The sequence below is a fragment of the Chionomys nivalis genome, chromosome 7 (genome assembly GCF_950005125.1).
Source record: "Chionomys nivalis chromosome 7, mChiNiv1.1, whole genome shotgun sequence".
NCBI lineage: Eukaryota > Metazoa > Chordata > Mammalia > Rodentia > Cricetidae > Chionomys > Chionomys nivalis.
In genome coordinates this window covers 74,165,968-74,179,762 of record NC_080092.1, presented here as the reverse complement: position 1 = coordinate 74,179,762, position 13,795 = coordinate 74,165,968, and the positions used below count along the sequence as shown (strand labels likewise).

The following is a 13,795-nucleotide window of genomic DNA, read 5'->3' as shown; positions in this document are numbered from 1 at the left end:
GACACCATTCGTCTTATGCTAAAGGGCCTTGTTGAATAGCCGGCCTGACCTAGACCTCACTACCCTACGTTAGTCCCTCAACCTCTGAAGTGCTAAGATAGCTTATAAGCATAGACTACTACATTTAGCAAGGTATGCATTCTTTGAAGTAAATCCAGTAAAAAAAAAAATTAGTATTTGATTAAAGAATGGTCATTCACATTTTCAAAAAGAGCCAGAATAAATTTCCCACTGTTAGCAGTAAACAATGTGCTTGAACAAAATACAATTAAAATAATTTCGTGTCTTTGAAAAATGCTACCTTCTTTGGAAGTAACAATAAATACCCCTTTTCTCTGGAGACTTCCAGAGATTACCTTTAAAAGGTACACTATGGGATTACAGAGCTATTTATTCTTGCTAATTGAAGAGGCTCTATAGAGCAGATGGATAAACAGAACATTTTAGGTTACAGTGAACAGACTCACATTTCAAAAGTAGACTTTTTTGCATTACATAAGCCTACTTTGTGACAAATAAAATAGTCTGTCAGGGCAGAAGATAGAACCTCTTGTAACTGAAGGAGGGGATCCTATGAAAAAGCTGTCAATTAGCATGAGAAAGTTGTCTTATGAATGGACAGACCCAGATCACTGACTTAGTAACCAGCTTTTTCTTGAGACCATTTTTCTTCCAATAGTGTACATCTCTGAAGACATGGAAACAGACTGAAAATTTATACCCCCTCATGGGAAGTTGATGGCAGGTTTTTCATAGAAATGCATCTTTACTTTTATTAAATAAATAAAAGGAAAACTAAATTTTATACATGTTCTTTCAAGAATGTGCATATTTAAAAAAATATAAACAATCTAAATATACTTTAATACTATGTCACAATTTAATAATACCTAATGACTATGAAAGTTAGAACTTTACTATTACTTATGACAGCTAAATATACTTCTCCAAATGTATTTTAAATTATCATCATTGATAAGCAATACAAGTAAATACTACATACAGGACCTTACATCAGTACTGAAATGAATAGTATAAAAAGCATCAACTGTAGGCTTTTAACAATGAAGTTTTTAAAAATACTCTTACTATCTAGTAAATGATATATTATTAAAACACATTGTTTTCCTGGTTTTTCTTTTTTTTTTTTTTTTTTTTTTTTTTTGGTTTTTCGAGACAGGGTTTCTCTGTGGTTTTTGGAGCCTGTCCTGGAGTTTTCCTGGTTTTTCAAGACAGGATTTCTCTGTGTAGCCCTGGCTGCCCTCTAACTCAGAGATCTAACTGCCTCTGCCTCCTTCCCAAATGCTGGAATTAAAAATGTGAGCCACCACGCCCGGCCAGCACAGGTATTTTGAAAGAATTTTTTAATTAATTTATTCTTATTTTATGTACATTGGTGTTTTCCCTGAAGGTGTGTCTGTGTGATGTCATTGCACCCCACCCCTGAAACAGGAGTTACAGACAGTTGCGAGCTGCCACATGGGTGTTGAGAATTGAACCCAGGTCCTCTGGAAGGGCAGCAGTGCTCTTAGCCACTAAGCCACCTCGCCAGCCCCAAAACATGGAATATTTTTAATATACTTAAAAACCTGCTACAGCTGGGCAGTGGTGGCGCATGTCTTTAATCCCAGCACTTGATAGGCAGAGACAAGTAGATCTCTGTGAGTTAGAGGCCAGCCTGGTCTACAGAGTGACTTCCAGGACAGGCTCCAAAGCCACAGAGGAACCCTGTCTGGAAAAACAAAACAAAGCAAAACAAAAACAAACAAACAAACAAAAAACCTGTTAAATAACTCATCATCTTTAAATACTCTCATCTTTCCAAGGCTCTATGATCCTTTGTGTGTATCACTCTGTGACAGTTTGTGTTCAGGTAGTAATACTTAACTCCAACCCCATGAGTGGGAAAGAAATTCTGTATTATTCAAAAGCAACGAAACTGAGTGTAATGTGATTTTATGGTGCTTCAAAGCAGCAACATTGGTCCCTTCCAGGGGCAGGATAGGTTACACAAGCAACGGGAAAAAAACAGGAACTGAAGACTACAGACAGAGTTGTGGGAATATCTCAACAATGTTGCTTAGCATGAGCAAGGCCCTGGGCTCAATCACCATCACCTAAATAAACAATAGATTAAAAACTAGAATCAATCCCTGGAACTACAGTTCCTGATGTTTGATTATGAGTCACTGTGATGGGTGATGAGAACTGATGTTCTTTGAAAGAGTATAGTGTGCGTTTATCTGCTGGGCCAACTCTAGTCCTATCACTCAAAACTTTAAGAGAAGTTTAGAAGACAGTAAAAAATGTAGTCATTATGTTTAATGTATGTAAAGATATAAGTCCTTATGAAAATAAGTATTTTCTGTTTTGTTACTTCTAAAATTAATCTTATTCTGTACATATTAATTATATAAAATAAGTTATTTATTTGTTAGAAAAAAAACCCTAGAATCAAGCCAGGTGGTCCAAGTGGCACACATCTTTAATCCCAGGACTTAGAAAGCAGAAGCAGGAGGATCTCTGAGTTCAAGGCTAGCCTGGTAAACAACAAATTCTAGGACAGTCAGGGCTACACAAGAGAAACCTTGTTGTCAGATAACGACAAAAAACAAACTAAACAACAACAACAAAAAAAAACACCCTAGAATCAGATATAATATAAAACAGGATTAGTAAAGGGAAAATGGGCAGGAGTGGTGGCACACATGTTTAATCGCAGTATTGGAGACAGGGGCATGTATAACTCTATGGGTTCAAGGCCATCCTGGTTTACAGAGTGTATTCCAGGTAAATCAGGGCTACAGAAAGGAGACACAGAAAGAGGGGGCTGGGAGATGAAGGGATAGGAGAGAGGAGAGGGCTATAAATTTCATTTTAGTATGTGAATTCCAGACTGGAACACACAGAAACAATCATTATGATGACAAGACAGAAATAAATACAACATATTAAAGACTGACAGACTTTAATATGAAGGGCTACAAGGGGATTATGTGATATAAATACTAATGTAAAATACTAGAGGAAGCACACACCTTTAATCCCATTACCCAGGAGGCAGAGGCAGGTGAATCTCTGAATTTAAAGCCAACTTGGTCTACAGAAGTGAGTTCCAGGACAGCCTATCTCAGAAACCTTGTCTCAAAATCAAAAAACAAAACAAAACAAACAAACAAACAAAAAACTAAAGGAGGTTCAGCAGTTAAAAGTTTTGGCTGTTTTTCCAGATGACCTAGGTTCAGTTACCAGCATCCACATGGCAGCTAACAATCAGAGGATCTGATGCCCTCTTCTGGCCTCTGTAGGTACCACACTTATATGGTACACAGTCAAAAAATAAAAATATAGAAATTAGCATATAAATAAATCTCAAATGCTTGAAAATTAGAATCCCTTTAAACACATTCAAAACACATTTAATGTGTTATAAATCTGATATAAATCCTTTACAACTAGAATATATAAATGTAGAGAGCTAAACCAGTATTTTAGCAATGCAGCATTTTCCAAACTGGTAGCAAATCAATTTTCTCAGCATCATGCAAACTTTTTAATATATACACAAAGGTTTTGCTAGCTAACAAGGAACTCTCTTAAATAACTAAATTATTCTGTGGTATATAAATTTCCTACATGGAAACTTAATTCTAGATTTAAAAAGAATAAAAGTCAACTTTGGTAAATGCCATATGACAGCTAGTATTTTCTGGAGATGATGCCTATAAATTATTCTAATTTTCAAAGGAAAATGTAGACATATAAAGTCCATTTCTGTGCTCCAATATCGGCATAGTAAGAACACCCAGCACCCACCTCAGTATGTCTTTGATGTAGTGCATTATATTCCTTCTTCAGTTCTGCTTCTCTTTCTTCAAGTCTGCTAACTGCAATCAAGATACATATACTTAATCAAATACAAGAAATGTACTCTTAGAAGTCAGTCTTTAAAATGTTGTGTGCTATCCAGAATCCTTAGCAACTTTACAGCCCAGTACTCCAGGTGAAATTCTGCACAAAGTGACCTCATTTCATCACCCTCATACACCGTCTTCAGAGAAGAGTGTAAGACACCAGACTGGTTCTCTAACACATACATGTCTATCACATCATCCTTAAAAAATGAATACCACACAAGTTTTAACCTTGTGTCAAATCCCAGATGGTTGATTTCAACCATTTTCAAGTATCAAGTTCTTTGTTCAGTACTAGCAGGATGACAACACCTCACTCTTATTCTCTGCTTTGAGTCTTCTTGATTTCAGGGACTCATCTTCTTTTACTTAGCTCCCTCTGCTGGTAGATTTTGTGAAGTGCACTGACGTGGAGCAGGCTCACAAAATGCTTTAAATAGCAAAACAAAAAGGAAAAAGTTCAGATTCATAAAATGTTAGGATAGGACTTTAAAGGAGAGTGATAGCAAACAAGAGTGTAGCAGAGGGGTTTCAGGCAGCCCATGATGAAATGAACAACACTGGGCTGACCTTTAATGAGTTAGAAGCAGAAGGCAACTGAAGAAGCCTACCATGGCTAAGGGCAGAACAGCTACAGTGCTGGTGACATTGTCCAGACTCATTAAGTCTGCTGGAAAGTCAGGATTAATTGGAAATCTTCTCTTGTGTAAGGGTAAACTATGAACTGCAATTAGTAAGAGGTTCTGGTAATGTGCAGTTTGTGCCTAAGAGGTACAAACACAACTACTGGGAACTCTACTTCAAAAGCACATATACATTTTATATACCATGTGCTTACATGTGAAGCACCAAATAAATACTAACGTGCTACCCAGTTTTGGGTTTGTATATATTTGCCTGCCAGAATTTGTTGGAATGTCTTAGAAATGCATCATTATATAAAAGAACTCCAACTCTGTGCTATGATATTTTTTTTGTAACTCAAGTCTGTATGTCTCTGGCTCACTAAATTCACATTATGTTCCACAGTACTTGTGGAGTGCATCGTCTTACACCAAGCAGGTAATGATCACATTTCCTGTTCATTCTATAACATGGTCCAAAGCACTAATAAGCTATTAATAATATATAGGCATTAGGATAACACCAGTGATATCGAAACCTGACAATCTGCGATGCTGCTCATTAAAAAACAAAACAAAACAGGAAATTCACCCAAATTGTGGATATTTAGTAACAATTTCAAAGTATATATTTTTGAACAATTAATAGAAAAAAGTATAAGGGCATTTATTTATTCAATGGAGGCGACTCAGCAATTAAAAGCACTTGCTGCTCTTGCAGAGGACCCAGGTTCAGTTCTCAGCACCTATACCTGGCACTAAGTCCAAGCTTCAAGGGATCTGATGCCCTAATGAGGGATGAACTCAAGAGCTCTCTTCTCTCTCTCTCTCTCTCTCTCTCTCTCTCTCTCTCTCTCTCTCTCACACACACACACACACACAATATATTAAATATTAAAAAAGAAGTTAAACACTGCTTACTACTTATTAACTAAGCTTATTTAAAAGTTAAGGAAATCCCAAGACTAACAGACAAAACAATAATTTTTAATTACTCGTTTGCATCAATCCATATTCTCTTTTATATTTTTTATTTTATTTTTTTAATATTTATTTATTTATTATGTATACAATATTCTGTCTGTGTGTGTTTGCAGACCAGAAGAGGGCAGCAGACCTCGTTACAGATGGTTGTGAGCTACCATGTGGTTGCTGGGAATTGAACTCAGGACCTTTGGAAGAGCAGGCAATGCTCTTAATCACTGAGCCATCTCTCCAGCCCTTTTATTTTATTTTTTAAAAAGAAAACCATCAGCCGGGCGGTGGTGGCGCACGCCTTTAATCCCAGCACTCGGGAGGCAGAGGCAGGCGGATCTCTGTGAGTTCGAGACCAGCCTGGTCTACAAGAGCTAGTTCCAGGTCAGGCTCCAAAACCACAGAGAAACCCTGTCTTGAAAAACCAAAAAAAAAAAAAAAAAAGAAAACCATCTTTTCTCATTTTATATGCCAAATCCATTTCCCACTCCTTCCCCTTTTCCTGCTCCCTCCATCTTCGTCCTCCTCCTATCCCCCACATCACCTTCTCAGAGAGGGTAGGCTTCCCATGAGGAGTCAACAAAGTCTAGCATATTGCTTTTTCTTTTATATTTTTATTGCATTTATTTATCTTCTGTGTGTAGTGGAAGGGGTGGCACGTATGCCACAATAGTGTGTACAGAGATCAGAGGACAAGCTGCTGCAATTGGTTCTCTCCTTCCACCATGTGGGTTCCCTGGAACTGAACTCAACTCAGGCTTGGTAAGCAAGTGCCTTACCAACTAAGCCAACTCACCAGCCCTGTTAATCAGTATTCTCTAGATAATGTGCAATAAAAAAGAGTGAGATAGATACTAAGGCTAAAATAAAAGCCAAATATCATTCATAAACTTCCATTTCAAATGTATTTGAAAGTAGAGCCCCATTATTTCGTCAACCCATAAATTTTATATTAAGACTACAATAACATACTGCTTATAGTGTACGAGAACTGTCCTCAGAACTGGACATCAATATTACATTCAGTCTGGAGAGAAGAAGGATCTATAGCAATACAGCTAACTTACTGAAGTCACTAAAAGAAGAGTATAGGTACTATGCTATACTGCCTTTCAAGAAATGCTACTTTTAGACAAGCATGTTAGATCACACTTAGAATCCCAGCATTTGGGAGGTGAGGCAGGACATGTACTGTGAGTTTGACATCAGCCTGGGTTACAGTGAATTCCAGGCCAAGCTGGGCTATAAGCCCAGTGTTTTGTTTTTTTTTTTTTTTTTATTTATTTATTATGTATACAATATTCTGTCTGTGTGTATGCCTGCAGGCCAGAAGAGAGCACCAGACCCCATTACAGATGGCTGTGAGCTACCATGTGGTTGCTGGGAATTGAACTCAGGACCTTTGGAAGAGTTAAGGTGCTCTTAACCTCTGAGCCATCTCTCCAGCCCAAGCCCAGTCTTGACAAAAGCGAGAGAAATACTCCTTTTAATCTGCTTTGTATGATGGAACCTACTTTTAACATTTCCTTGGGGGGCCGGGCGGTGGTGGCGCACGCCTTTAATCCCAGCACTCGGGAGGCAGAGGCAGGTGGATCTCTGTGAGTTCGAGACCAGCCTGGTCTACAGAGCTAGTTCCAGGACAGGCTCCAAAACCACAGAGAAACCCTGTCTCGAAAAAACCAAAAAAAAAAAAAAAAAAAAAAAAAAAAAAAAAAAAAAAAGATTTCCTTGGGGGATGGGGCTGGAGAAACGGCTCAGTGGTTAAGAGCACTCCCTGCTCTTGTAAAGGACTCAGATTCAGTCCCCAGCACCCACATGGTGGCTCACAACCTCTAACTCCAGTTCCTGGGGATCCAACACCCTCTCCTGTCCTCCACACGCACCAGGCACATGCATAGTACAAAGATTCACAAAAATGCAGGAGAGACACTCATACAAAAGAAAATAAAAATAATTTTGAAAAAAATTTCCACTGGGGAGAGGGGATGAGAATCAAGCAAAAGTCTCCTCTGTTCTTATGGGATAATCCAGTCCCAGACACTAGAGAAACCATCAAACTGCCAAGTGAAAATGCATGCTCATCTTTATAAATCACCAGGAAGGATATCCTTGTTTGGATATGGGTTGTCCCCAAGGGATTGTGTGTTGCAGTTGTGGTCCCCATGGTGGCAGAGCTGGGGAGGTATTATGAAACATGAGAGAGGAAAGGACCAGTGAGATCCCTGGGTGACTAAAAAAGTTGTCCTTAGAGATTAAGGTAGCTCTTACAAGATTCCTGAATCCTCATAAAAGCAAGTTGTTGGAAGAAATAACGATCCCTAATTGCTCTCTGGCTTACTGTTTGGAGATGCACCGTGATGCCATCTGTCACTAGGTCTATACCAGATGTCCAACAAGTCCCAACTCCTATGTCTTCCACTTTGGACCTCCATAACTAAGAACTATATAAATCTTTCTTTATAAAGTTGGCCTGTTGCCAGATGGTGATGGTGCACATCTTTAATCCCAGAACTTGGGAGGCAGAAACACATGGGTCTCTGTGAGTTCAAGATCAGCCTGGTCTACCGAGCGAGTTCCAGAACAGGCTCTAAAGATACACAAAGAAACCCTGTCTCAGCCGGGCGGTGGTGGGGCACGCCTTTAATAATCCCAGCACTCAGGAAGCAGAGGCAGGCGGATCTCTGTGAGTTCGAGGCCAGCCTGGTCTACAAGAGCTAGTTCCAAGACAGGCACCAAAGCTACAGAGAAACCCTGCCTCGAAAAACCAAAAAAAAAGAAAAAAAAAAAAAAGAAAAGAAAAAGAAACCCTGTCTCGGGGGGGAAAAAAAGAAAAGAAAAAAATAAAGTCGGCCTACTTCAGATACTTGTTAACAGTATGAAAACCCATTAATATATATGCTAGGAAGAATAACCAAAATAACCAACATTCTATAGATCAAACTGGTTAAAAGTAAGAAATATAAGATACCAAGTGCTTGCTAAAAATGGGAACAAACAGAACTTTTATAGATTGCTGGTAGGACTATAAGGCTACATTCAATTTGAAAACAAGCCGGGCGGTGGTGGTACATGCTTTTAATCCCAGTACTTGGAAGGCAGAGGTGGGTAAATCTATATGAGTTTGAGGCCAGCCTGGTCTACAAAGTGAATTCCAGTACAAACAAAACCCAGCCTTGGGGGGAAAAATCAACTTGCAAATTGTTTGGCAAGAATTAATAAAGCTGAATGTTTTCCAAACCTATGACAAAATACTTCATTGCTAAGAAATATATAGATGTATCCATTGTTATATTTTGGATATGGAATGTACCTTAAAAGACCGTGTGTGTAGACTCTTTGGAGAAGTGACTCATTGAACCCCATCAATAGAACCTACAAAACCTTCACCTTGGTCCACCCACAGCAATCAAGCCAGTCAAACTGGACTCGGTGAAATGATGAGACGACACAGACCTTTCCTCCACTGACTTGTTTCCATCGAGTACTTTTGTCAGTGATATAAAGCTTACTACCACACACCAATAAGCATTAAAAATGGTGTTCAATCATCTAAAGCTGAAAAGAACCCTCTTGTCAACCCATAACCAAGTGGAGAAAATATTCACATATAGGAATACTATATCAGAATGAATAAATTATTTTCAAACTCATCATAGACAAATGCCACAAATGAGATAGCAAGAAAAAGAACAGAAATCAAAAATACAAAAATAACACAAAATGTTAAAGAAATTATAGTGGCTACCTTTAGGATGGATTTAGTTGCCTACTAACCATCCTACTCCAGTTCAAACAGAATGTGCATCTATTCACCTAGGAACTCCCTTTAGCTTGACTATTCATTTAGTATGTCCTCTAACAATTGCTATGTGTTATGCATAGAGCACAAGATTTAAATAGACCATCTGGAACCATTACAAACAATTTGTGCTGTTCCAACTGAAGAATTTATAGGAGAATACAAGTGTACTACAATAGTGGAGAATTATAAAGAGATAGGTATGCAAGGATACACCAGAATTATTCTTTTAAAGGTTATGTGGAATCACCAACATAATGTCCACTAAAGTATAATATGTATATATTTTGATGCAATAGTATTCTTTTTACCCTTGCAACAATGCCCAAAGGCATAAAAGTTGATAGTTTATAAAAATGTTTAACAAAGTTAAACTGGAGTTACCTAATGCATCATTAGGAAGATATGAAATGAAAGTCATATGACTGACAGAATATAATGCTTCACTATCTTACTGTCACATGACTCAGTAAATTAACCTCTCTGGGTTTATTTCCTTGTTTGTCAATAAGAGTTCATATTAGAATTAAGTGAGTTAATATTTGCAAAGGACAAAGAATAGTGCTAGCATAAATGTATTCCTGAAACAAAAAACAGTAATTAAAGGAGCTTCTTAAAAAGAATGTATTCTATCTGCAAATATCAATATGGTTGGGCCTACCAGGAAATGAACAAGTGCTAAAAATGTATCATATAAAATGATAAATAATACAAATAATAAATAATACAAAACTAGGCCAAGTTGGATGGTGGTGGCACATGCCTTTGATCCCAGCACTTAGAAGGCAGAGGCAGTCAGATTTCTGAGTATAGGTCAGTTTGGTCTACATAGTTCCAGGACAGTCAGGGCTACACAGAGAAATCCTATCTTGAAAAACCAAAATAGGGCTGGAGAGATGGCTCAGCGGTTAAAAGCATTGCCTGCTCTTCCAAAGGTCCTGAGTTCAATTCCCAGCAACCTCATGGTAGCTCACAACCATCTGTAATGAAACCTGGTGCCCTCTTCTGGCCAGCAGGCATACATGCAGACAGAATACTGAGAATACTGTATACATAATAAATAAATTAAAAAAAATAAGTAAGTAAATTAGATAAAAAATAAAATAAAACCTATAACCAGGCATCATAGTATATGCCTTTAATTCTAGTACTAGGGAGGCAGAGGTAGGTGGATTGTCATGTGAGGCCAAAATGGTCTATGTAGTGGAGTTCCAGGCTAGCCAGGGCTACAGAGTGAGACCCTGTCTACAAACAAACAAAACAAAAACCAAAAAAAAAGAAAGAAAGAAAAAACGAAGAAAAGAAAAGAAGAAAGAAAGAGAAACAATATGAACAGTAATATGTTTACAAAACCAAAACAACTGTCCCTAAAGCAGCTCGTTCCTATAATCTTACAGAGGTCCTAGAGCCACCCCACACCCACACCTGCTCTCTCCTTATTTCCCTTCCTCCTCTTCCTCCACACAATTCCAACTGTTATGTCAAACTGAAATATCTTCCACAAGCTTGTAAGATGAATACTTGGTACCAAGCTGATGTTCTATTTGGGGAGATGGTGGAAATGGTAACTAACGGGGGGAGGTAGGTTACTGGGCCCTGAATTTGAAGGTTATACCTGGTCCCCACTTTTTCCCTCCATCTCTGCTTTTGGTCATATTCTCCCCACCCACAGGATTGAAATCTCTGATACCAGGAGCCAAAATATATTTCTCATTCATCAAGTTGTTCACATAAGGTATTTTGTTCTAGCAGTGAAAAGATTTAGCACACCATCTATCAAGTAAAATCAGTGTATCTCATTTTCAAAATCTAAACTAGGCGTAGTGGTGATGGTCTTAATCTCAGCACCTGGGAGGCAGAGACAGGAGGATCTCTGTGAGTTCAAGGACACCCAGGACTACACAGATAAACCCTGTCTTCAACTATTCCTGTTTTGTTTAAAGTAGAGAAACACTCTTACAATAGTCCACAAGATTTTACTACATATCTAGTGTGTCAAGTCACACCACCCTTCATTCCCAAACCCCAAGGAGAACACAGATCTTTTGTTAAGGACTAAATTGTACCTTCATCTCCAAAATGCATAGATAGAGGCCCTACCTCCCCATGCAACTGTGTTTGCATTAGTCTTTAGAAATATAATGGATAGGAAAGGACACTAACCCATTAGGACTGGTACCCTTCTAAGACAGAGACACTAGAGCTCTCTCTATACACACACAGCAATGGCCATGTGGGCATGCAGAGAAAAGAAGACTACCTGCAAGCCAAGAAGGGCTTCAAGGGAGAAAAAAATAAAAAAGCATCCTGGTTATAGCTTAATCTTGACCTTTAACTTCCAGATTGTGACAAATAATATTTACATTTGTAGTTAGTAGCTTTCATAAACTAAAACACAACTAAATATGATTAAGCACACCTTAGAGATGCTTAGATATGCATAGTATTTCCTAAGACCAGGCCAAGTTACAGAGCCAACACCTTCCAGAAATAGATCCTGACTGATTTTATATTAGCTTACTAATCAGCTTTGGTTTGCATGCTTTACTAAAATATTTTTCAAGGCTTTTCAATATTTTTGCAAGACTGTTAGGAACTAGATATTATAACCCCAATATAGGACTAACTTCTGTTATTTCCAATATTTATTTGAATTAATATTGATCATCATTAGGATTGGCACAAATATTCCTTAAAGGTCAATTGCTTTGTTTTTCTTAAACATTTCAAATTGGGGGACTGAAGAAATAGCTCAGTGGTTAAGCGCACCCACCGACTGATCTTCCAGATTCAGAGGGTCTGGGTTCAATTCCTAGCACCTATATGGCAGCTCACAACTGTAACTCCAAGATCTAACACTCTCACACAGATATACATGCAGACAAAACACCAATGCACATAAAATAAAAATAAATAAACTTTAAAAATGCAGATTATCCCTACCATTCAGAGCTTTCTGGTCATTAGGATTATTTTGTTTCATTTATTTCCATGTGGCACCATTTTCTAATTTTTCTCTAAAACAACATATGAAGCTAGATAGGATACCAAACACCTGTAACCCTAGCTCTTAGAAAAGTGAGGCAAGACAGTTTGAAATCAGTCTGGCCTCTATAGCAAAAGAGATTGTTGACTGACTGACAGGTAGGTAGGTGGATGAATTGATGAATGGATGGCTGGATGGAATGGATAGACACATGAGATTAGATAGAAGACAAACATGCATTCATACATAAGTACGTATGTACAAGATAAATAAATAGGAGTTACGGAATGCAGATGACTTGTCCCTCATGTGTTAGTTTTCTTTGGAGACAGAATCTTACTATGCAGTCTTGGCTAACATTTTATATGTCAAGTTTATTTTTTTATGTTGCTTTTGTTTCTTTTATTTATTTTTGAGGCAGGGTCTTAGCTACTGTGTAGCCCAGCTGGCCTCAAAACTCACAGTAATTCTCCTCAGTATCTGGAGGGCCAAGATTATAGGTGTGTGCTGTATTCAGTGTTTCAACGGACTTTTTAAAACTGATATAAAACTGAGCCCTATCCCTTGCCCCAACACAAACACAACTTTTCCTCTATCATAACCCCTAGTAAGAATGGAACATTGTCTCTGATCTCTGTACTGATCTCATAGTTTTTTTCCATAATATCATATAGTCAGGATCATACAGTATATAGTATTTTCAAATTACTTTTTTTTAAAAATATTTATTTATTTATTTATTATACAATATTCTGTCGGTGTGTATGCCTGCAGGCCAGAAGAGGGCACCAGACCTCATTACAGATGGTTGTGAGCCACCATGTGGTTGCTGGGAATTGAACTCAGGACCTTTGGAAGAGCAGGCAATGCTCTTAACCTCTGAGCCATCTCTCCCACCCCCTCAAATTACTTTTTTCACTTAGTAGTATGTATTTTGCAGTATTGGAGCTGAAGTATATCCATTATATAGATTTCCATTATAGTTTATTTTTATCAGTTATTTTCATAAGAGCAAAATGTCCACTAAGCTCAAAAGTTAATTTTTTTTAATTAAAATGAATTTTAATACACTTTCAACTAGGTTGGGCATGAAAGCACTTAGGAGACAAAGGTAGGAGAATCAAGAGTTCAATTTCAAGACCATCCTCAGCTACTATCAAGTTTAAGGCCTTCCTGGGTTAAGTTTGATTCTTCCTTAAAAAACAAATGAAAGCAGCCTGGTCTACAAGAGCTAGTTCCAGGACAGGCACCAAAGCTACAGAGAAACCCTGTCTCGAAAAACCAAAAAAAAAAAAAAAAAAAAAAAAAAACCAAAAAACAAAAAACAAAAACAAATGAAAGGCCAGGCGGTGGTGGTGCACGCCTTTAATCCCAGAACTTGGGAGGCAGAGGCAGGCGGATCTCTGTGAGTTCGAGACCAGTCTGATCTACAAGAGCTAGTTCCAGGACAGGCTCTAAAACCACAGAGAAAACCTGTCTCGAAAAACCAAAAAAAAAA

At 38.0% G+C, this 13,795-nt stretch overlaps 1 protein-coding gene across 4 annotated transcripts in view; it reads right to left on the bottom strand.

Annotated features, from left to right (window-relative positions):
- Positions 1-13,795, bottom strand: part of Spag9 (sperm associated antigen 9) — a 134,110-nt gene that overhangs the window by 85,458 nt on the left and 34,857 nt on the right. For all 4 annotated transcript variants that reach the window (XM_057773462.1, XM_057773457.1, XM_057773458.1 and 1 more), the window contains one exon: positions 3,817-3,887. In XM_057773462.1, the coding sequence (XP_057629445.1) occupies positions 3,817-3,887 (71 nt within the window). The remainder of the gene's footprint in view (positions 1-3,816; positions 3,888-13,795) is intronic.